The sequence below is a fragment of the Leuresthes tenuis genome, unplaced genomic scaffold (assembly GCF_036924035.1).
Source record: "Leuresthes tenuis unplaced genomic scaffold, fLeuTen1.0.hap1 SCAF_20, whole genome shotgun sequence".
NCBI classification, from domain to species: Eukaryota; Metazoa; Chordata; class Actinopteri; order Atheriniformes; family Atherinopsidae; genus Leuresthes; species Leuresthes tenuis.
The window spans coordinates 8852541-8878156 of record NW_027325374.1 but is presented as its reverse complement, the minus strand read 5'-3'; the positions used below and the strand labels follow the sequence as shown (position 1 = coordinate 8878156).

General features: G+C 40.3%; 1 protein-coding gene across 2 annotated transcripts in view; it reads left to right on the top strand.

Annotated features, from left to right (window-relative positions):
* The window catches only part of dock1 (dedicator of cytokinesis 1), a 177188-nt gene that overhangs the window by 28173 nt on the left and 123399 nt on the right, over window positions 1–25616 (top strand). The window contains exons 9-20 of one of the 2 annotated variants that reach the window (XM_072374073.1): window positions 601–682; window positions 1191–1326; window positions 2830–2902; window positions 4705–4784; window positions 7791–7916; window positions 8187–8311; window positions 11397–11495; window positions 12976–13048; window positions 15858–15961; window positions 16401–16584; window positions 22562–22659; window positions 24725–24814. In XM_072374073.1, the coding sequence (XP_072230174.1) occupies window positions 601–682; window positions 1191–1326; window positions 2830–2902; window positions 4705–4784; window positions 7791–7916; window positions 8187–8311; window positions 11397–11495; window positions 12976–13048; window positions 15858–15961; window positions 16401–16584; window positions 22562–22659; window positions 24725–24814 (1270 nt within the window). Of the gene's footprint in view, window positions 1–600; window positions 683–1190; window positions 1327–2829; window positions 2903–4644; window positions 4785–7790; window positions 7917–8186; window positions 8312–11396; window positions 11496–12975; window positions 13049–15857; window positions 15962–16400; window positions 16585–22561; window positions 22660–24724; window positions 24815–25616 lie in introns of both variants that reach the window. The other variant, XM_072374072.1, reaches the window with a different exon arrangement.

The window sequence follows — 25616 nt, the reverse complement described above, 5'->3', positions numbered from 1 at the left end:
AAGAACCAAGCAGGCATGACTTTCTGCACGACCCAAAGTTTAGTCAGAACTTCCGATTTTTATTATTTTTTTAAAAATTGTTTTAATTTCAAATTTTTTATTTAAAAAAAATGTTTTGCACCTGTAGGTTGAAGCTTGGAAGCTGCCATTAAAACAGTGATACACAGGTAGTAGAGGGGCAGTCAAATGCAGACTAAAATGAGCTGCCAGAATTCGAAATATGGTTCGTAAGACCTTTGCACTATGAACGTTTTGACGTGACCCTGCCAGAATCTGCTCTGAATCCAATCAAAATGGTGGAGGAAAACTTTGATCAGAACCCTCAAAGATCTGGACTTTGTTGCAGAAGAGATGTGGCCCACAAAAACAGCACAAATGATTTTAGACACTGTGTTTATCATGAAAGTAAAAACATCACAAATATATCTAGCACAGTTTCTTGCCATCATTAGTTATTTGTTTTGTCAGCTCCAGAGGGAAGAAACCTACTTGTCAAATAACAATTCCCACTATTTTAAAATTTGGCACAAGCATGAATTATTTGGACTTTTGAAAATCCAGAAAGGTGAGCATTACTGACATATTTCCTCTTGCTTACAGTGAGAACTACCTGGTGAAATGGTCTAGCTCGGGTCTGGTGAAAGACCTCGACCAGCTTCATAATCTGCGGGCGGTTTTCACGGTGAGTGTGTGTGCTTGTGCGCGTCTGTAGTTCTCTGTTTGTACAGCCATGTTATGAAGCATGTGGGAGCCCGTCTGCAGACAGTCTGTTTGTTAAGCTCTCTTAGAAAGAGCCTGGCTCGCTGTATGTATTTACCAAGGCTGTCACCTCTCTCTAATGGAAGCCCAAGGGTGGTGGGGTCAACCACTGAGAGCATGTTTTTTGGAGGGTATTACTCACAAAATATGTATTTGTAGACATAATCCCAGTTGTAGCTCAAGACGTTTGCGGTAAAATGTTTGTCCTTAGTACAATCTCATCTTCACAGTTGAAAGCTTTATTAATCGATCGGTTGTGGAGCACAAGTAGCTCTGCTGTGGCCTAGAGGAAAGTTATTATGACATTTAAATGCAAATGGGTTTTTGACCAGATTTCTAAATGTAATTGCTTGAGATTTGTAGTAAGTCACTGTGTTGAGGCAACAGCATCGGCTGTCCTTCATAACTTTTTCCTATTTTTCACTCTTCAGGACTTGGGCAGTGAAGATTTGAAGAGAGAGAAGATCAGCTTTGTCTGTCAGATTGTCAGAGTGGGGCGCATGGAGCTACGAGACAACAACACCAAGAAGCTGACCTCGGGTCTGAGAAGACCTTTTGGAGTGGCAGGTAAACATTATTTATTTATTGTCCAAGATACAGGATTTTTCTGAGAACTGAGCCCTGGCTCTATTTTGATCACAGCAGGCTCTTTTTCTCCAAAGCCTTCAGTGCTGGCCTGGAGTCGGTGCCTAACTTAGAGCTACTGCATTCTGTTTCAACTGCAAAAAATCAGAATCTAGCAAAACTGGTGCTACAATGGCACCAAGTCTTTGCCTGTTTACGTCAGGCAGAGACTTGGTGTCTGGGGGATGGTGTGATGAAGACCACCATGTTTTAAAAAAAAAAAAAACGTAAAACAGAGCCTCAGGATCAACATGAAATCAAAGCAGCAGTGGAACAATATCAGCTCATTATTCCTCTCATTTTCCTACAGTGTTTGTGAGCCATGTGCAGTCACAGTTTTAAACGGAACCGATGAACAGCATTTGGAACTTGATTCAAAAACATTGTCTGGTGTTTTGATATCACCAGTTGGCATCTATAGAATCTGCTTGAAAGAAATCCCTAAGAAAGAAATCATCTAACAAAGCTGGAGCTTTAGGGAGCGTTCATACACTCTGACCGTCTGTGGAAAAACAAACCAGTTCAGAGCTGATTCTAAAGTCTAACCAGATCAGAACTGGCTCCAGCACCTGTTCCCTTATTGTTTAAAGTAAGTATAGTGCCAAAGTCATTACTAGAGAAAATCTATATATTTGGCAAAAACTCAGAGACATCCAGATGAACTATTGGGAAGAATGACTGTTTGATTTATCTCCAGTTGACAAGCTTCCAGGCATATAGTAAACTAATTAGACTGGCGTTTTGCCCAAAGTTATCCAACAGAGAAAATTATTTTTTTGTTTTTTTTTCTCCCAGTGCCACTTGGGTAAGGTTGGGTAAATGATGACAGTCTGAGTTATGATGGCCTATCTTTAGACATCGTTATTGCCACAACATGCAGGGCGAAGGAAAAGCCTGATTATTGAGATTTTTCTGTGTTTCGCCACAATTACACTGAGCTTTTTATTCACGACCTTTAGCCCCTAAATATAATGAACACAGTCAGGAACTCGCCTCCTGTTTTGTTGATGTGTTTCATGTTTTGGCACAGGAGTAGACACTTTTGTAGCAGTGTGACATCGATTTTACCATCACAGTGATGCCGTCTGATATTGTTTGATAGCTCTGTAAACTATTTATTAACTCAAACCCAAGCACATTTTTACTTGAGGCTTTTGGTGTGAAATTGATGTTACTGCAGTAAGATTTGAAGAAATTTGAATTTATGTTTCATCATTGTGGTTTACCTTCAAAAGACTTCCCTCTAAAATTTCAGACTGTTATGCTGTTCACAAAAGGTTTCTGATATGATTATAGATCTTTTCCTTAATTAGTGGTCATCCAGGAAAAGTTTTTTGTCCCCTCACTAGTCTTTGCCGTGCGCTCGTCCCTACCTTTTATATAGCTACGCTGCTCTCTGCAGACCTTGAGAATGTTTTAACGCACCCTCTGTTTTTTTCCCTGCAGTAATGGATGTCACCGACATCATAACAGGCAAAATGGACGATGAAGACAAGCAACACTTTATCCCATTTCAGCCGTAAGTGCATTGTGCTGCAGCACAAAATGAATCCCATCCGTTCATTCTCCTGCACTTACTTTGCTTATTCTGAAAATGTACAATATGTATGACTCATAGAGTTGCACTCAAAGCTTTTCTTTAAGATTTAAATCTTTGACATCAGCCTGGCTTGGTCTTAAGACAGTAGCATTCTCCTGTTGCTACATGGCCCAGTTAAGGAAATCTGATTAACTGCCACCATTTTTTGTGATGACCCAGAGTTGGAGTAAACTTTTCCTTAATGCGATTTCCTGCATAATTGAAAATGCTTCAGATTCTGGCAGTTTAGCTGGCAGATTACCTCACTTAAAGGTTTTATCTGCGAGTGTTAATCATGGAAATGAAAGCCTCCCAGTCTGAGGTTAAGGAGTAGGTTGTACAAGGGTACTTGTGCTCAAATGTGAATATTAGCTACTCAGTAAGTTTTGAAATGTAAATTCCACAGCACATGCTTGCATGTGTTTTTAAGGCCAGCAGAAGCTCTGAGTAAAAGAGCCATTCAGAGAATGGAAATGGCTTTGAGAAATGGACCAGCTCGATCAAAATCTTGCTGGTGTAGTTGGTGTTTTTTCTGAACACTACTGTCAGTTTTAAGTCTGAACCAAGATAATCGCTGTCAGTGTTAAATGATGCAGTTGCAGAAAAAATTCATGTTGTGCATGTTGAGACGATTGATCAAGAGTGACAGAAAACCTAAATCCATCGTAGTCTAAAATGTATGGCTTTTACTGTTTAACTCCCTTTTACGTGGCCGTTCATCTGAAGAAGTTACCTTTGGGTGTGATAAGTTCCGACATTCTGTTTTTATTTGTTTTTATTCATTTGATCATTTCTAAAATGGAAGATATATAATCCTGCATGAGATCAGAATCAACTTTGCTTTGTTGGCCAGTTTGTATCCAAATCCACAATATTCAAAGGCACACCTGAGCGAAAACCTGTCTTGTGCCTCTTGTCCTTCAAGTGTTAACTTCTTTTGTTTTAGGGTCCTTTATTTTTATTTTTTTCCTTGCTTGGATTGTCTTTGGACCAAAGTTGGAGGCCCTGAAGACGGACTATGACTCACAAAGATATTTAATTGCCTCACATCACTACTGTATTTTCCTCCATTCTCTTCTCTTGCTTTGAAAGAAACCTCTGCACTGCAGATCCCATCTCTGTTCACTGCACACATTTGTCTGACGGGTGCCACTCTGCAGTGCTTCCCAGATTACATCCGCTGCTTTTTTTATACTCTCTGTGTCGGTTGTTTCATTGAGTTTGTTACTTGCTACACATGAAGCCTCAGGGAGTACAAACCACTTAGACTTTAATGTTTGTCTCACTCAAAGCAGAGTGGCAGGCTTTGGAGGAATTCTTTTGTTCCTGTGATGGAGATTTTAAGTTCTCCGATTTGAAAACCCTTCTGTGGGTCAAACTTTTTCGCTGATTCAGTGGCTCTATATATGCTGAAAAGGCTTCATTTCCTAAGTGATGTTTTCTCTGTTTCTTTCATTACCCATCCTGACTAACTGTTAACTGCTAACAAGTGGCTTTGTGTCTGTCATGGTATTCGCATCACTCTTTGGTGTGTCTCTCTCTCCCTGTCTCTCCTTCATCTCACTCCCCTCCTTACAACCATCACTTTGTGGCCCTTCCTGCCCCACTCCTCCTCACCCTCCTCCTTTGTTTCTGCCATCTTGTCGCCTCTCTGGTGTTTGCCTGTTGTGTGCGTACTGCAGGCTAGCGTTGGATGATGCCATTCGCCACAAGCAGCTGAACATCTCACGTTTTTCACCCAGGGTGGCGGGGGAGAACGACTTCCTCCAGACAGTCATCAACAAAGTTATCACCGCCAAAGAGGTCAATCACAAGGGCCAAGGTATGGCGCAAGGTTCACACACAGGAAGCGGGGACGTGGGACCAAACTCGTCAGTGTGTTGTCAAAGTTGATCAGAGAAAGCTATCGGAGCTAGAATTAAATTTATATATTAAACCCGAAAATATTTATAGAAATGATGTAACCAAATCAATCGGTGGCAGCCGGTGGAGAATAGTTTTAATATTACAAAGGTAAGGCCCATTTTGACACATTGTGTGTTCCCACTGTCTGTACCTTTCGTATGACTGATTGGGATTACCTTTCTATTTCTATATTTAGTTTTTTATTGAATGAAACCCCGCTTGACCTATATTCAAACACCCCTCTTACCTAAAAGTAACTGAAAATAACTGTAAATGGTTAAATTACACTGCAGTTGGCAGAGCTGCCACATCCATTACATTTGAGTAGAAAATTGATCATACCAGTTTTTAAAAAGATTTCTTTGGAGAGTCTCTTTCTATTCTTTGTCTACCAGTTGATATTTTGATATTAGTGTCTAATTGACCAACATCTTTTTGCTCCACGTTCCACAAGCAAACCCAGAAGACTTCTGTCTTATTTTGCAAGTCAGTTATATGATACAGGTTGAGCTCATGAAGACTAAACATTTGAGCTGTTAAACCATGTGAAAATAGTTGGAAATTTCTGTTCCTGTCTTCCAACTTTTATTTGAACTTAAGGGGCGGTTCTACCGATGCAAAAATGACTGCAATCAGCTCGGCTAATTTTGATCAGACGATTGTGTCACAATGACTTTTTTGACAGTAAATCAGGAGGAGACGCAAGACACTCCTAACGCTATAACAATCTTTAATCTTAAAACTCGCTGATATATATTTTCTTTACCACTTCTCGGTTTTCTATAGAGTTCAATTTGTTCCATAGAATGAATTGAAGGAAAACTGCACCAGGCATGTACTTTTCATTAGCTTCTCATTAGCAACCCTATACTTCAGCAGGGATTTATAATAGAACTGCTTCCATTGCCAGATGTTATAATCAGCTCCCATTTTCAATGTGATTGGTCTCTACTCGGTACTCAATACAAATTTGAATGGGAACATTACGCATGCTGTTTATTATTAATCTATTTAATTTGAGATCTGCGCTATCAACCCCAACATACAGGCAGGGCAGTGGAACTGTCCATATTACAAAAAAAAAAAAGTGTTCTTTTAAGACGCGTTTAAATTACCGCTCATACCATATGCAGTTGCTGATGTTTCCATGACTACATTATCTGGAGTAATCCATCTGCTAAATACGCTGGTGAGTCTTCTGCAAGCGCAAACTCTTATCAATAATTTGACATCTGAGTTAGAGGAACAGTCTCAGCCATCTCAGGGATTGTTGGTGCTGGGAGGAGGGGTAAGACATTACAGTCTGCATGGTATTATCATGCCCGGTGAAGATTCTGTGATAAATGTCAGGTCTGCTCCGACCCACACTGGAAAGAACAGTGAAGTACTGATAGCAGCTGATTCAGTCGCGCTCACATATCAAAAGCCTTTCAGCTTGGTAAGTGGGGGGTGTGTAACGCATAACAATCCAGGGCCTGCAAAGTGAACGCGAATAAAGCCTCTCAGAGGTCAACAAAGGCTGCACATTTTGGTGGCCTGTCAGTGAGCGCACCACACGCAGCGTTAATTGGATGCTTTGGTTATGCACGTCTTGTTCGAAATTGCGACACCTTACTGCGTTGTTGTCCTTTGCTGAGAGAATATTAAGAGGGCAGGCTTCCACCTTTTGAAATGTGCTAACAAAGCTGAAGCTACTTTACCGCCCAACTCCCAGTGGAGACAAGAAGCTTTCCCTCCAAACAGGAGAGAAGCAGAGCAGCTACTGGTGTGAGAAGGAATTTGACCCGTGAAAATCCCCTTTAGGACTTTTGTCTTAGAGTCATTCAGAACCACCGTTTTGTCTGAAGTTTGCAGTGTTAGGTTTTCTAAGTGCAGTATAGGTCTGGGAAATCCTTGGCTATAAATTTCGCTTATTCTCATATTTAAGAAATAAAGCGGGCTAGCAAAGATACCCTGGTGTATGTGGGTAATTGTTGAATTGCCAGAGGGAGGATTCCTCAGACAGAGCTGCTGAAAATTAGCTGTGGATATACAACAGTATTTTATTTTACTTTTATTTTTTTTTCTAATTACTATAAATTGTAGCTCAAAATGAATCCCCTTTGTGTAAATTAATGGTTAATGCAGTCGGATAACCAAAAGCAGATGACTGGAACTTATTAGCATAAACCCGTTTTTGTCGAAGCTGCCTCCCACTGGTTCCCACTTTCCTTAATATGTAGGGATTGTAGAAGGTAGAAGTAGAAGGTGTTCTGTAGAATTACATAAAAACTCAGTAATTCCACTGACATATGCTGTAATACTTGTACATCAATACACTGTTAGAATGAACTATGTCTGGTTCACTGTAAAATAACAATATAATGCTGCAGCTGGTACTTTTCTGTTATTGTGCAGTGAGTTTCTTTAATGTTCTTTTTGCTTCCTACCATACAATGGTTTGATTTATTTATTTTTCCTTTGGATAACATTATAACCACGTTTTGTTTAGGCTGCCTTGTGTGTCTACGATTTTACTCTGTATCTGACCGTATGTTACTACAGGCACTACCATCAGGACTCACTGAATAAATGAGATTTTTTTTCAGTCTTTCTTTGTCAACAATAAAACGATGCTGTTACATAATTTTGAAGCTTTAGTTGCTTCTGTTATGCACACCGTCCTTCACTCCAGTTTGAATTGTGCATTAGAAAAACACTTGTGCTCTTAGTTATTATGTTTACCTCATCTAATCCCTTCGGGTAGCTTTTATTTAGAGTCTTGCCCTTGAGCCGTTAAATGTCACGTTGACAACTACCAGCGGATATCGCTTGGAGAAATCTATTTTTTAGCATTCTCCTGGGGCAGTTCCCTTTTGCGGTGTCCTCTCATTATGTTATCTCGCCACCCACCCCCCATCCCCACCCTTCATTGCATCACCAGGTCTTTGGGTGACTCTGAAGCTGCTTCCTGGAGACATCCATCAGATAAGGAAGGACTTCCCTCACCTTGTGGATCGATCAACAGCTGTGGCTCGAAAAATGGGCTTTCCGGAGATAATTATGCCAGGTGGAGAAATAGAAAATATATATATATATATTTTTTTATTTTTGATTGTATTTCATACAGTCAAAAGCGATTGTAAATTTAGAGAAAGTACTTTACTGAATGTTTTTAAAAGTTTTGATAATTTTTAATGGGCTAAAACAATAATATAACTGCTGTGAAAATGTATATTTCTGCCTCTGAAAGATAAATCAGGAGCTCTGTGAAACTTTGGAGAACCTCGTATCTCTCATCTCTCTCTCTCTCTTTTTTTTTTTTTCCTATTTGCTAAAGGTGACGTGCGAAACGACATCTATGTGACTCTGGCTCTGGGGGATTTTGACAAGGGGAGTAAGACGACTCCCAAAAACGTCGAGGTGACCATGTCAGTCTATGACGAGGACGGCAAGAAACTCGAGGTATGACTGAGTGGCACTCTTTGTAGTGATGTCTGGTATTTTTCCCGGGCTCAGCTCCCTCTCAGCATTCAGGGCACAAGAGCTGTAACCAATCGGTCTTTCAGACAGTCTGTGATTTACCCGGCTTTCTTTAATCTCACACAGCTCAGCACGCTGCTTAACTGCCCAGGACTTCTATAAAGCAGTGTGATACACAGGCCATACTGTATGCCTCTGCAGCCTGTCAGTGATGATGGAATGCAATATTGGTGCTTTGTGTGTGATTGAGTGGTCCAGAATTTACCTAACCACTATAAGAATCAGCCTTTATCATTGTGACAATCAGTCACAGACCCAGGCTTTATTTGAAGCTCTCATTGTAGAGGTCAGTCAACTATATTTTGGGGTCGTTCAGCAATGAACCAACTTTAGTTTTAGTCGTACATTACCAGCACCTTGTTGTCTCCCAAGTTTGTAGCTTTGTCCCATTAATTGAGACTTGGAAGACTTGGAAGACTTTCACTCTGGAGTTCTGCTTTCTTAATCATGCACCAACCCAACAGTGTCTAATGCCCTAATAAAGCTTTTGTTTCATCTCGAGTCTCGGTGACCCTCTTTCTCTCATGTTTAATTATTGACTCTCCCTCTTGACTTCAACTTATATTCTGCATTGTCCATGAGTTAATGGGGGATATGAGAGGTTTTTGTGTGGTTAGATACGAGGAGCATGTGGGAGGGAGGGGGGAGACATGTAGGCACATAGGCACATGGATTAGGTCATTTGTTCTAGATGTACAGATGTTAAACACTATTTTATAAAGAAGCCAGATACAAGACAGTTTCTCTGATTCAAGTGTTTCGTAATGCTTTTTTAACCTGCCAAGAAGATCTTCTTGGCAGTAGGCATTGTATTTACATGGTCAGTCATGATGTAAATGTACTATTACTAATATCTACGTACTTTATCAACGATGGGTCGATGCTGGTGTAAAGCCACTTTCATAGGCTTTCCATCTTAATAATTTAGCCTCACTTTGGAGTTGTCGTTGTTGAGGTTTTTGTGATTTTTGCAGTGATGCAGTAGTGTAAGGATTATTTGTAACTGGAGTTTAGAAGTAATTTGAGATGGCACAGATATCTAGTTGTAAGTAGTCTTCCTGCAAACAGGGAATCGGGAGAGGGCTCTACTACCCATGTCTGCGTCAATTATACTCATTAGTCCTAAATTGAGAGGCTTTGTCAATGATTTGGCCCAGCAGGCAGAGGAAGTGTAAAAATAGATGGCGATTATACTTAAAATGAAGTTCAAATTAGTGCAAATTAGTGACTTCTCTCATATAGTACGTTATATGCATGTAGTGTAAAAATAGGCCTGTTGTGCTTTTTGTTGTCGTTATATATTGCGCCAGAATTTTCTTACTTGCAGATAAAACACAGACGCTATTGTTCTTCAGTTAGTGCTCTGGAGTGGACTAGCGTCTGTTTTCTGTTTCACAATAATATAGACTTCTATTTAAGCAGCTGCCTGCAACTGTGCTGTTTATTACAGCATTACCCATATTGTTTGTATGTACATGCCTGGACATACCTGATACATACCTGGACAAACAGGTGTGTAACTTTGAAAATATCCAAACAAAAACAGCTTTAAAGACCTGAGTCACATAAAGCAATTTGTGCCTGGCAGGCCGAGTTAGTAGAAGAATTTCTTACAGAAATGTTTTCAAGGTTGTCAGAACACATGGGATGTATTGATTAGAGTCAGTGACAACAGTCGGAATGGATGAGGTGGCGCAGAGTCGCGGTTATCTTGCTGTTGCGGTACTGGAACTCTCCACTCAAAACTTTTAATAGAAGTTCTGTATCTTGTCTGTTCAGCCTCCCACAGATCAGTGCTAATTGGTTGAATTCTCCCTCTTCCTTCCTGGATTTTAAAGGGCTGAAAGGAAATTCTTGTGTGGAGATAAGAGGCAGTGTTGCTTCTCATCTGTCACTTCAGTGTCTGATGCAGTTTCAGAAGGACCTTTGATAATTGAATGTTGCATTTTAATAACCCCCAATCCTAATATTACCTTAGAAAATCTTGACGCTAAAAAGTCCCTGTATACTAGTCACTTGAATATGCTCATGTTGAGGCAAGTTTTTACAGTACGTTTACTTAGTTGTTTTACTTTTTGTGGCTCTCTCTGGGTTTTTCTCCCTCTTTTTAGGCCGTTTACCATCTGCATTCTTCCATCCTTTACTTTCCTTTTTTTGTGTGTGTTACAAGGGACTTGTGATGAGAGATGCTGACCGGGACATATTAGCACACCTCTACAAACCCCTTTTCACCCACAGCTAGACCTCACCATCCTGTTCCCCAAAATTTGAAGCTGCCTCTTAGTAAAGGGACATATATGCTAGCAGCTGGGGGAGACTGGGTCTGTTATTCCTCTTAATTGCTGGTTGTCAGAAACCATTAGTGTAGGAGTATTTCAGCAGTGGTGCACTAGCAGGCCAGGGAGTCAGCTGGAGTAGTGGGAGGAAAGAGGTAGGCTGGCTGAGCACAGATTGATAGAAAACAAGGCATGTGTGCCACCCGCTGTCACTCCATCCTTCGTGCCAACTTCCTTAGTGTGGCACGTAATATTTTATATACACACCATGACCTGTTGTAGAGACGCAGGGGGACCCAGTAGGAAAAGCAATTTAAATGGTTGGAGCCATCTGCACCAGCTGGACTGCTTTTCCCGCACCCTACTTTCCTTTATGTCTCGCTCTATGGGAGCCCCCGCAGCTCCTTTTTAAATAATTAATTTCTAATTTCTTTCTTCCTCAGTACTGTCATGAGATTGGCAGCCAACACACAGGTGCTCGTGCATAAAGCGCACCCAGACTTTTTAAAGACTTTTTTTGCCAGATTAAGGCTTTCGACCTGAGGGAATGTACTTGATGATATGAAGTGCTAGTCAATTTTCCGCATGTGGTGAGCGTGATAATGTTTTGACTGAATGTTTATGCATCAAACATTATCACTTTGCTACTTTCAACAAACTTAAATCTAAGCCAGTCTAACAGAATGACCAATTTTTTGATTGCCCGATGTGTTTTCCTCCTTTCTATCCAGAATGTGATCTTCCCTGGAGCCGGTGATGAAGGAATCAACGAGTACAAGTCTGTCATCTACTATCAAGTAAAGCAGCCACGGTGGTTTGAAACAATAAAGGTGGGTTTGTCTGCTTACCTTTGTTTAATTACTAACTCTCTTTGCCATTAATTTCCTCCAGGGCAGCAGCAGAGTTGAATTCATTAGTCTATACAGCACTTGTTTTATTACCAGTAATTTGTAGCAAAAGACTGAACTGATTAGTGAATATTAACCCACTATGGGACGATGCAGGTTTTTTTTTAACCTGGATCTATCGGTCAGTTGCAAATAAAAGCCCTTTTACTTTATACATGATTGCACATGATTACTTTTTGTTCTTACTTTGCATGGTTGCAAGTGATGATGTTCTCATTCAATAGATGTCTGATTGAAAAGACCACAGTGTTTATCAATAATTCAGACTTGAATAAAAGAGAAAATAGGACCGTGAATGAATGAAAAGTCTTCATTTGTCACCTGTCTCTGCCTAGAAATGTGTGCGTAATGAGAGTCAAAATAAACATGACTCTGACCAATGCTTACACACACCTGATAGTGATAGAATAGAGAAACTACAAATGGAGCTTACAGATTGCTACAATCTAAACTACTACATTTCTCTATTTCCTGAAATCAATAATTACTGAGTTAGGAATCTTTTCAGTTTGAAATGGACATATAGCTTGACGCTTGTGACAGACGGGTATTTGAAAACACATTGAGAGCATTCTGATCTGCTTGGTAAGAACATAGAAGCTTCTAAGCAGATGCCACTTCCCAAAAGAGATCCTGTTAGATTTTGAACCTGCATTGTAGAAATTGCATGAAAGCTATTTTGATGCAGATCCAAGTCTTGTCCACTCTTGGGTTTTTGGTCACTAGCACTTTCTAGAGTGAGATTCCAGAGCCATATCAGGCATTTCCCAGCCTTCACTGAGCTGGATTATGCCATCCATGTTGGATGCTGTCATTTTCCTGGGCCCAAAATAAATTCAGTGCCTTTGGACAAGTCAACAAAAGCTGCATCACCAATGATGCTTTCAGTGTAGGTGTTCAAAGGTGAAAGTTCTGCTGTGCTCTGTCCTCCTAAAGTAGTAGATGTGTCTCGCCTGTGTGCCGTGACACGTTTTTTGGTGACTCAACACAACTGGGCTGACTGAACTAAACAACAGCTGCTGGTTTGCTTCGGCCTTAGCAACGAGCAACTTGATTTCTTTTTCAGTAAAGATCCTTTTCTTTGCTCTCTTGGCAACTGTTCTGGGGAGGATTACAGACAAATTTCAGCAATTTTCCTAAAGCAGTTTTTTTTTTAACCATATATTGTTAGTTGAGGGCTCTTCTAAATTGTGGAATTGATCAACAGCTGATTACTTACTGATGTGCATATGAGCAGCAGGTATAAATTGGGATGTCAGATTTATGCTCATCTACTTCAAATCATGTCACATTAAGCAATTGGGCAAAATGTGCAACTTTGTGTTGCTAAAAATCGTCTCGGTGAAAGTGTATTTTCATGAGTACGAATGTCACACTCCTTCTGCTTTGTCCCTTATCTCAGGTTGCTATTCCTATCGAAGACGTGAACCGGAGCCATTTGCGGTTCACCTTCCGCCACCGCTCATCACAGGATTGTGAGTATAAATGTCAGCTTGTGAATAATCCGTTTTGCTGACGACCAGCTGTACAATTGACTGCTAATCTATCTACGGCAAATATGATGGAAGATATCCAATCCAAGCGGATATGCTATGTTGTGATAAATAATGACGCTCGCCCTTTGTCACATTAATCAGAGGTATTTGTCTGCCCCTGCACAAAGCAGCCTCATTGAGTGCCTTGTTGCAGACTACAGCTGCCTGAAAAATGTCTGAGGAGACTTTATTTATTGAGGCTGGTGTTTAATTGAATGCAACCAGTGTTGTATGTCCTTTTTTCCCTCATACTTTTTTTTTTTTGAGTGTAAAGGGCAGGGAAGCCTGGCATAAAATTGCCATTTCATCTGTCTGCCACGTGGCCAGACCCTTACCTACAGCAGTAGTATTGCAGGAAGTGTTTTTTGAAGAATAAGAGCAGCCACAAGCGCTGGATGTAAATAAAACATAGAAGTTGTAAGGTATTATCACAGGAAAGTGTACCCCTTCCCAACCTGCAGCTGTTGTTGTTACCTAGTTCTGAAATCTTCCAGCTGTGTTTGCTTCTCACCTACATGCAGGTGGTTTGGAAGAAATTTCTAGGGCCCAATGCTGGTTTATAATCTACTTGGAGAGCCTTCTTGTCATGCTTGACACCTTTCTTCTGTGGAGACTAATACTGTTAGGAGGCTTTTTTGAAACTCTGTTATTTGCTTTTATCAGGCTGCAACGGTTACTCTAGAAGCTCACCTAAAGTGACCCTGGCACTGCAGGAGCATGCTGATGCTGTCTAACTTCAACTTGTTTCTGAAAACCGACACTAGAAGCATATATTAGAAGGTGTAATGGCTGGATTTATTTTGGATTTGCGGTGACGCCGGTTCACATTAACCTGTGTGTAAAGGGCGCACGTGAAACCCTGTCACGCGAATAGATAATTGGTGTTCGAGAATATCACCGCTGTCTGAAGAGTTCCATCAGTAGTCTGTCAGGAGGCGCCTTTTAAACATTTTGATCACGATGGATGTTGGAAAGAAATGCTAGCTGATGCAGTTTATCCTCTCTGTCTCTGTGCGCCAGATGTAACCTTTCATCTGAGTTTGGATCCGATGTGTTTGAAGCGAACATATCCCCATATGCAAACACAGAAATAATCCCAACATTGACCGTACTCGATTTACTTGGGGATTTAAAAAAAAAAACGTGCTTGTTGCTTGATCTAGGTTCTATCCCATCTTGATATTAATCCCTGGAAGACGGAGTGCAGATACTGTGATAGCTTGGAATATCATGTTTACATTTTGCTGGCAAAAGTTCTTTCGCACCCTGAAGAAAGCAGTACATAGGCTGTCTGCCAGGCCTTTGAAATGCTTGTCTCTGCTGTCATCTTTCCGTGTCCTTCCTGCTTCCTCCGCTGTGCTCCTAGCAAGTGCTGAACTTTTCGTGGAAACGCAGAGTGACAGAGCTGCTCATCAAGGCCACTAGTGGAGCTCATGTGCTCAGTATCTCAGCCCCCTGGTTGAGAAATAGGCCAGCTCCAACACAGTGCCTCAGCCTAGCACTCTAACACTGTCAGGCTTCATCAGACAGATGGCTGCTATCACAAACGCTGCCTCGGCTGTAAAATATCGCCGTCATCTTTTCACTTCTTTTTCATCTGTCATCAAGCCGCTACCTGGTGAGTTGGGCTTTTAAATGTGGCAGAGTACACTCAACACAGATATGAAGTGACAGCGCATCTGAGAGTTTTGTAAGTCTGCGAAACCATCACAGAAACTTGACTCTTTTTGGCTTAAAGACGTAGCCCTGTCCTGAAAGTGACATTTTCCCCTGAAATGCAGTGTTTCGGCTCTCGTTTGCTCATCAGGAAGACACTGAAACATTTGTGGGTGGCATGTGTACAGTGTTTTGCCTCCACTGTTTTCTGTCAGCCCAGCAATTATTTACAGACAAGGTTGCAGGCAGCAAACCAATGAGGGGATTTATGTAGATAGAGTGTGATATATACTTGGATGAATCATGTCTCTCTGCACGTAAATTTGAGCTTGTTGATACAAGATGATGATATGTGGCCCTATCCAAGCTCTTGGTTATTGGACACATCATAAATCTCTTCCTTGTTTATGAAGTGCTTCCCCCTGAATACTCTTAACATGTGCATACAAGCAACACACACCTTTTCTCTGTTATGGTAAGGTTTATGCAAATTGTTCACAGCTGCAGCTCTCAGATCAGCAGCTCGTGTTTATTTCACATGTTGACAAGAAGTGGACATAAGATACCTACATTTAAACCTTGCTGCTTTATGTTATTTCTTGAGTTTGTAGCAGATTGTTCTATAGACTCCCATCAAAAGCCGGATATGTTTGCTTGTATTTGCACCTGCCTCTTCCTTTGCTTTGTGGCCTGCATAGTTTTTCATACATATACAAAAAAGATGTCTTAGTAGCATGTGTGTCGGCGTGATTTAAGGAAAAACAACTTTATTAAAGACATAAGAACAACTGGGAGCAGCAGCTTATTTTGCCTACTCCGGAGCTGACTCAGGGCCTGTACTGCTGAGATGATGTGCTTTATCAGTCTACTAGTTTGCTCATCCTCTGTAAAATCAGCAGTGCTGCGTTGTTTTCTGCAGTGGAATCTGCTTTCCTGAGGATATAAACATGCTGATTGCTAATGTGAGAGATTTGATCTGTTGGTTTGCACATTTGCACTAAAAACAAGTGAACACTTTTGTGAATAATCATCAGTATCCCCTTCAGGGTAGCAGTTTTCTGTTTCCTCATGTGTCTCTTTTCTCATCCCACAGCCAAAGATAAATCAGAGAAGATATTTGCTCTGTCTTTTGTTAAGCTGATGAGGTACGATGGGACCACTCTGAGGGACGGTGAGCACGATCTCATCGTGTACAAGGTAAATGTGGAAAAGTGTCCCTCAACAAAGTTAGAAGCAAGCTCTGTTACAGGTTGCTTCCCAGGTTGCCACACTTCTCGTGACGCTATCATGAAACTAGCTGTAGGTGAAGAACTGGCCAACCCTATTAGTAGCTGTCACAGTATTCCCATGCTTTCACTGCCATTGTTGGAAAATTGTGGCGTTGGTGTGCTTCTGCCCCCACGGTGTAACTGAATTACATTCCACTTAAAATCCCTGACACACTGATACCTTTGTGTTCTGCTGCCCATTTCTGTAAAATAAAAAGTGAATGTAGGAAAAATAAACCCTGTCCTCAGTCAAGGCTGCTGTTTGAAAATACATTTTCCTTGAATATATTAATTACAAAGAACCCACTTCAGAACATAAAACTTGTATGTTGAATTTTTTTATTTTTTTTATTATCCTTGAAATCCAGGCAGAAGCAAAGAAGCTGGAGGACTCCTCTCTCTACTTAAACCTACCCTCCACTAAGGTGGAGCTGGAAGAGAAGGGCTACTCAACCACTGGGAAAAGCACCCAGAACCTGGGAACCTGCACCATTAGCAAAGACTCCTTCCAGATCTCCACCCTGGTCTGCTCCACCAAGCTTACACAGAACGGTAATGGCTTCTGTTCACAATTGTATGAATTTTCTCCTGCATTTTACTTTTACCAAACCGACTCTTCTCCGAAGTTTGAATTACGCCTCTGTTGCACGATGACTTAAATGTGTTGTACACAACTGGAGGTTGCAGATGCTTGCAGATGTGCAAACCTCTCGAATCTTAAGAATATTTATGGCATGCCAGAGTAAGCTGATTGATGCGTGCAGTTTGGATACATTTCTTTCATCTTGATGTACTGAAAGACCTGGAGAGCGTATGAAACTAACTTTGCAGATTACATTGATGTGTATTTGTCCTTATTTTCTTACATATAATGTGTTGAATTCTGTATGCCGATTTATTCCATGTTCTCGTTACAGTCCTCCTGTGTGAAGCTGCTCAGGTGTGTAAATGGATGGATAGGTTCATGCTTTATTGGTCTGAGGATCCAATTTGTAAACATGTTAACAAATCCCGGCTATTCTTTGTTTGCTTTTGTTGAGCCCAGAAAATCAGGCAATTCCAGCTTGATGGAGAGTCTGCTGTTATGAAGCGATTGTTCACACTGACTCCAGGCAAAGAAATTTTTCACTATTTTTAAAAAATATATATTTTTTTAGATGTTTCTGCATACATTTTGGACACTGAGAAGGGTTTTCCTCGATCCTTTACTCACTCTGACCTACTTTACTTTTCTCAGCTCTCCTTATGTCATTCATTCTCAGTTGGTAGATTTCACTCCATCTCTGCATAGCAATCCACAGCACTGCTCTGTTTGCTGCTGTCAGCCTGGCACCAGTATTCCCCATGTTTCTGAGAAGATCTACACTCCCTAAGCTAAGGAAATCTCCATCTCTGCCCTTTGGCTCATGGATTAAGGATTTTGGCGTCTTGTGTTCCCACCAGCCTTTAGACATGTTTATAAAGCCCTACAGGCATCAGTCTAAACCCTCTTGGACGTGCTGGCATTTCCAGGGTGTGTTCATAACATTGTGGTTGTCTCAGTATGGACTGTGTAGAAAAACTCACTTTGTCTAAGCGGTCAAATGCTCCCCCTCTGCTTTGCTTTTTTTCTCTCACTTGAAACGTTGGGTGTGGGTCTTTTTTTTTTTTTTTTTGTCTGCAGAACTGAGTGACCATGTTTAATTAGAGCCCAAATAAAGCCTTTTTAGTTCCTCACAGCACTTTTGGGATTGAAAAATTAGCAAATTCACCGAAGGCTAACTTTAACTTGAATTGAAATCTTTTTTTTTTTTACTTACCCAGAGCACTGGCCTGGCTTTTTTTCATGGTATAATAAAGATGATTTTAAACATTCAAGAAAGAGCAGAGTGATTAATAATGTGTCTAAAGAACAATCAAGTTACTCTTTATTGTTGGTTGGTTAATGCCAGTTTGATGAACACACGATCTTAGGATATAACACGTAGTTGTTAGTCTCATTAACCAACATTTTTAAAAGTCAGGATTGGTTTTCCTCCAATCCTAATATGTGTTATCTCTTCTATACCAGCAATCATAGTAATGCAGGGACCTTTTATCAATTTGCAGTAAATATCTCCTGTCTAATCAAGGCATGCATGGTAGAAAAACAAATTCTTCATTGTTACTCTCCTGCATATTGCACCAATAACCTGCACAGCAAATGTTCATAAAGCAACAGTAATGAGGTCACTGTGGACCTTTAGAGTGGGATTCAGTTGGGTCCCTTGAATGAAAGTGCTTTTTAACATAATGGGAAAGCAGGGGCTGTTCCATGATCTTGCAGCTATGTTCCCACAGAGACTTGTTAAGTTCAGTCTGCTGTAAGTTGTCATCTAAATACAATTGAGTAAGTGCCCTCCTACTCTGCTCAGGGGGGGGTGGTGATGTCAATCAATGAAAAGTGTCAGTTATAGTTGCAGAGCCTTCCCACACTGGTTAGTCTCGGCAGACAAATAAAATTTGTATCTGAAATAGTTGCCTCAGCTGTAGTATAGATGTGTAGTTTGCAGTATTCAAGAAGGTATCAATCAGCACCATTCCTCATGCCCATTTATCCACCTTGACATCTTTGTTCTGTTTTTTTTTTTTCCCCCGTGTGAGAACAATAGGCAGTGGTGTGCCTCTTGACTACTTGAAGACATGAAAACATTAATAGCTTAATCAATCTGTTAAAATGACTGCATTCTGTCATTCTGACATGGGGCATTTTTACATTGATGTTCCTCACAGCTTTATTCACACATACCCACCACCGTGATGGAGGGAGCCATGGTATCTGGGCAGTTTGCCATTTGCATTAGATTAGACTTTTTATCAAGTAAGATATGATGCATGAGGTCCATTTTATTTCAGTCTGACATGTGCACCATAGTTGCGTAGAACATGCCAGCAATGTATGACATGTTTTACAAAATCTTTCACTTCAGAAAGATATGATCTGAGTTTACCGTCCCCATCGCTGTGTGTCAATCAGAGAAGAAATGCTGTGGCCCACCATTAAAGCAGAACTTGGTAATGTGAACAAAAATGACCTTTAGTCATATTTGCCGAAATTGTTACCGAAATACCTGAAACAGCTAAGAAAATAAAATCAAGTCTCTCTTTCCAGTACTTATAATTTGGTTTGGAAGAAACCATTGTGCCTGAGGTTAAAAAAGGTATCAGTCACTGCCACTCATACAGTTACCGTGGGTACGAGCCTGAATGTGGATATCGTACAGGCGTATAAGAGCACTGCTGAAGCACAGCAGAGAGGGACGTGGAAGGACCTGCCAGTTAAATCCACCTTCTTGTCAAGTCTACTGTTTCTAAAGAAGAAAATCACAATGCAAAATATTCCAATGTTCATTACATCACAGAAACTCCAACTTAACTGCTCTTTTGAAAAAAAAACAAAAAACCCTGAAGCTCAGTTTCTGTTAAATTAATGCACATCTGAAATGGCTCTTGGCAAGTGGATTCATTCCTGTACAGCAGCACTGCTGATATTTACCTGGCTCGTTGTGGTGGTAATTTGCACTGGATCACAAGGTACAAGGGAATCAGACAGCCTGGTCACTGCACATCGATTTGATTTAACAGTGCGGTGTGTGTTTGTCACAGGATATGTCATCCCACGCACTGCCCATTGATTTGATTAAACATAGAGGTGGCTGTTGGTCACATGATATGTCGTCTAAAGCTCAAGGATAATTCCTTCTTTTAAACAGAGCAAAACAGAGCTGATGTACTGATATTCGACATGATTTCTTACTTTGATAACAGGGTCTTGATAAATCGGTTAATTAGGAGTTTTTTTTTTTTTATCCTTTTCTAGATTTATTGCAGTGTTTGTGCATCTGAAATGATTCCTTTATGAATTGGTTTGTTTTTTTAGACTGTTAGTTGGATGAAACGAGCAATTTGAAGATAAGATTGTACCTTCGTCAATTTTAGTTTTTCTTCAATGCGTGATCATTGTAGAAATCGATTTTTAGTAAAGATGACCACTAATTTTCAATTTTAAGAGTATCTAAACTTCTTCATCGTTGACTCTGTTTATATTCATTGTTTAACTCATTGCTCCCAAGAGGTTTATCACAAAGACTTACTTATGCAAAGGAACAAAAAGAAGCACTTGAATGCTCCCTGCTACAGACTGGTTGCTTTATACACATGACACCTCATCACTGATCCCCACTGCTGAGATGAAACATGCTTTTTAATTAAGCTGGATTTATGCCGTCGGTCTCGCAGCGCTGCAGGCTTGTGTGAAGTGGCTGCCGGTTCTTCCCTGGGTATTTGCATCGTGCTTCACTAAACGAAGGCTGGAGGAAAAGCACAGATCCGATGACGGCAGAGATATGAAAGAACCTGCCCCCGTGAAATTTTTTAACCTACCATTCCGTCCTTGGCTTCAAACATGAATAAAGCAGTTTGAAAGTTAGGAATTCGTGTTAAAATCTTATGTGAATCTGCTCTTTAGACACTGCGTTGCACTTTTAAACTTTGTGATTGCCTACAAATGCATTCATACTGCTGCTATTATGAAGAAAAGAGAATGCTATTTAATGTTTGTGTCTGCAAAATCAAATCAAGGGAGGCAAAAGGCCTTGTTAACAATTTCTGAAATATTAATCTGGTCTTTTCCATTTCACTTGTGCAGTTATGACCCATTTTGTTGAAATGAATTATTCCGCCACTTTCTATCTACCAGTTTTGTTGAGTCTTTTAAATGTTCTTTCCTCCGGAATCCTCTATTCTCAAGCAGATGTTTTTTGTCATAAAAAAATGGTTTTCTGCCTTAAGGTCTTGTGTTCTAAAGGCAGTTTGGCCTCGAACAGCATGGGGACAAAGCTGTCTGATGATTTATACTCATTGTGCGCCATTTGTGTCTCCAAGGTGCTAAACCTTCAATTTCCAAATCTATATCTTACTGTGGAGGATGATACTTTGTAGTTTTGACGGGATCTTGTAACAGAACCTTGATAGGTTGTCACGTTTACAGATGATGGGCATCCATCATTGTGTTACCATGCCTGACTGACTCTCCCAGTGGCCAATCAGGCATGGTGAACAGAGAGAGAGAGAGAGAGAGAGCTGCTGGGGACAGCGGTTCTAAAAAGGCCTGAGACGAGCTTAGACCGTCAGTTCCCAATCTGTTGTCCCAATCTCACAAGTACAAAATCATAAAGCATTTTATCTGTCAGTGTGAGGATGAAGTGCGTCAGACACTTCTGTTACACACAGATGTGTGTTGCATTGACAGGTATTTCTGCAGTTTATAGAATTGCAGGAAAAAAGAAACAAATTCTTGAAAGAGCGCATCTATAACTGTTCGACCTGCTGACTTTTAAAAAAAAAAAAATTTATACCTTGTGTTCACATTCACTCTCTTGGTCTTCTGAGACCAAGAAGTAAACGCTCCGTCCTGAACACACTGAAGTACAGATTTATATAAACAAAAAAAAAAGGGGGGTGGCGGTCAAAGATGGAGCAGCAACAGTTTTCACCACAGACGAAATAGCCTGCTGGCAATGCGCTTGCATATTTACGCACTTACTAACCACCGATTTCCACACCAATTTTCTGCACGTGAACCTGTTCTGGGAGATAATTAAGTATAATTTAGCTGCTGCTGATGTTGGCATTAATCATGAGTGTGGACTTCAGCATTCTTTTTTGTCACTAGGAGGAGGCTAGGAACCACAGGCACTGACAATGTATAGGAAGGGTTTGATGCTATATCCTTTACTTGTTTGGAAACTGTTCTTTAAATGCCTTAAACTTCTTAGTTTTTTCTGTAGGGACACAAGGTACCGTGTTTTTACAAGAAAGGTAAAGAGGAGTCTTTTAAACCCAATGACTTTTGAAATATGAAATTATTTTGAAAAAGTAATGAATTTTATCAATGTACAATGGAAAATGTATAATTAATTGAGTAGTTTTAGTACTTAACTAGAGAGGGTACTACTTTCTGTTGCAGTTACCGTTGTTTTTGAGCCAGCTGGTGTCATTTGTTTGCATTTTCGTAAGACTTCTTGTTTCAGAGCTGGTGGCTGCATTCATTGTACACATTTACAGCGGTTGGTTGTGATTTGAGGTAGGCTGGGGATCTTCACAAGCTTGGTTAATAAGCCATCAGGAATAATAGAACATATAGAAAAAGATTTTTCTTACTTGATGCATTTGGTAAAAAACAATTCCTTTACAAATTGCTTTTTTTCCCAAGCCCTTGATTTAATAATCTACCAAAAGTGTGTCTGAGCAAGTCCTCCCCTTAGTGTGATTAATCACATCCTGACTCATCTTGTTATTCTAATGTTCATTTTCATAGTTAAAGCAAAAGATCGAATACAGTATTTGGGAAATTGGCATCTGGCCCCAACTCTCATTAACTTCATATGTTCAGCCTTAATTATCATTTATGCTGATACTCCAGTCCTCTTCACACTCTGTTACCCATTTGCAGGATGAACACTGTGCATAGTGATAATGAATTGTTTTTCTCTTTATTTTCTTTCTCCAGTCGACCTCCTTGGCCTGTTGAAATGGCGCTCGAACACAAGCCTTTTGCAACAGAACCTCCGCCAGCTGATGAAGGTGGAGGGCGGCGAAGTCGTGAAGGTCAGAAGCCAAAAGTCTTCTCTGTGTCGAAAAAACTTTGCCATGTGGTGTCTTCAAAGCTAGAGTGTCAACTAATTATCATAACTCAGTTACTTTTGCTGTTTTTGTCACCTTGAAAATGTGCCTCATTCTATTGCTTCAATTCATTTGATTGCTTTGACATAAATAGCAGACATTTCTCAGCAGCTGGCGACATAAATGATGCAGTTACAAGTAATCCTTAATGTTCCTGAATGCTGCTGCTTCCTTGCAGCGATTTTACAATTGATTTCACCGCCTGTCAAAGAGATCAGGTGTTTTGTTTTTGTTTTGATGTCTCCAGCAAGACGGGAGCACGTAGCACTGCACATTACCCATAGAAGGGGGAGGAGATGACCCGCTGTCAGAAGCGAAGGCAGGCCATTCAAGTGCTCCGCATGGGGCAGATGAATAAATCACTCTTTAGAAAAAGTTTTGCACGGGCTGGTTGGGTACCTGGCAGATCGTAGCGTATCTGTTGAAGACCTTAACTCTGACAGCTTTGATCAGACTAGACAGATGTGCCAACCACTGCAGGACCGTTTCATCAAACCACGGGGGTGCAGTTATTATCACTGCTACATTAGCACTCAATCTCTTCAAAGTGCCCCAAGGCTGTTGGTGGGCAATTAGATAACATTTTTGTTTTTGGCATTAAAGAAATTAGAGAAATGGGAAAAACAATAAAATCATCATCAGCTTATACATTGTTGAGGTCACATAGATACAACGCATGGATATTATGTCATAGATGAGTGCAAAATTTGTGTTTTTAAACCTGGCTGCTCCCTACCCATTGTCCTGATACTATATGTGATTGAGCGGGGTCGTCCTCTGTTACTTATTTATTTGCAGCCTTTGTGAAACTGACTTGTGTTTAAAACTGCATGTAGAGCACGATGTGTTTCTCACTGAGAATATGATGAATCTCATCCATCCTCAAATGATAGACATCCTCAAATGACAGCACAATGGAGTTGTAGCTCCATTTCTGACACTTTAACATCTGTTTTCAAAATTGACTGAGTTAATGGAGCGTGTTTCCTCAGACAGTAAAGTTGTGCACTTAGTGTTTATGGAGGGTCCTCTGACAGGGAAATTACTACTGTAACCCGTACTGAAACCCAGTTGGCTCCTGCTAATGGCTGTAAAGGGGTGTGTAACGAGGACCATGTAGCACTATAATTGAGTTCACTTGTTGGTTGGTTACATTATACAAAATTACGCTGCAATCGGCCAAAACATGAAAAAAAAACAAAAAAAAAACTACGTGATGTTGTATAGGCACCGCTTGTGGTGCCAGAACAGTCCTGACCCATTACGATTTCATCTCGGGGTTAGAATCCCGCCCCCAGGGCCCAAAAAAATAAAGCCAGGTTATCTGTGATTCTAAATGTGATTCTGGTTGTTTGTTCTGTTTGTCTCTGGCTTGATAAATTGTGTATTTTTGAGGCCTGTGATGGACCTGTTCAGTTTGTTTAATTTGACAGCGGGGATAGGGTTCAGTCCCCCTTTTTTACTAAATTAACTGGTTAATTGAAAGAATTATTTATTAGGGAAAAAAATTATTTTTAAACTATTAAACTATTTTTTTTAATTAACATAAGACAAAAACATGAATCTTTACCTGAACTTTATTTGCTACACTAGTTTTTATATATTTCAGATGAATCGATCTGAAATCTGATGAATAATTTTTTTAACGCAGTCACTTTGCTTTTAAAGTAATAATTAAAAGAGTGTTTAAAGACTTTTGGTAGCGTATAACCATGTTTAAACATTTAATACATTGTCTATGAGTAAAAGAATAAGGTCTTGTTCTGACTGAGTGGGTACAATGAATGTTCACCAAACAAATTATTCCCTAGTTTTCCTCTTGCTGCTGACAAGCAGCACAAATTCTCACCAAAATTCACACTTAGTTTTCCAGTCAAGAGATGTTTTGTGTCTTTGTCAGTCTCCAGTGACACTTAAGATATCCATGTTTTCTTATTGCCATATCCTGTTGTTAACCTGCCATGACAAGCTGCACATTCTGTCGTTCTAGTTTCTTCAAGACACCCTGGATGCTCTCTTCAACATTATGATGGAAAACTCGGACAGTGACACTTTTGATACATTGGTGTTTGATGCCTTGGTAAGTAAAGACCCCAAACAGTAAAGCAGAGAGTCCTGTCAGTCCTGGCAGTTCAGATGCAAATATTAGATGCTGAGAACTCTCTCTTGTGCTTTGATGCTTCTTGATGGACATCCCTGCACTACTTCTAATGCAATTTGAAGTGAGAACCAAACCTGTTTTATATGCAGTGATCTGTTTTGTGCCAGAAGCTTCTGCTGAGAAGTTGAAGAGAGAACAGCTTATTACTTCCTAATTAAAATGTAACAAAACTAATTAGAAATTTTCATTGAATGCACAGTATGTATAAAACAACACATACGTTGTCTCGCACTCTTATTTTTAAGACAAGAAATTCTTATGATGCTGATGCCTTTTTCATAATTGGATTCTTATGATTTCTCTCTGCACGCTGTGTCATCTCACTGTGCAGACAGAAGTACAGATACGCTGCATCTCACGTCGGATTATTGCCGTATTGATCTGTGTGAATTTGTTGCGCCACGTACAATTTTCATTGACTGCGAAATCTAATTTTCCATCCAGGTATAGAAAGAGCATTATTTTACAGAAGGCAAGAAGAAGTTGAAGTGATTAGAGAACTTTGTCAACTCATTTGCTTCATATTCCGGCTTTAATACTTGACAAAGTGTCATGCAGAATCCTTTCTCTCATGCAATCAGTGAACATCAGGGGGTACATCTCAAAGGAGCGGTTTTCTCTACAGAGTAAGGAGGGAGAAATTGTCTTATTGGGTGTCCAAGATTATCTGCGGGCCAGAGAATTGAGAGAAAATAGCTTTCTGCTCAAATGCAATCTTGTG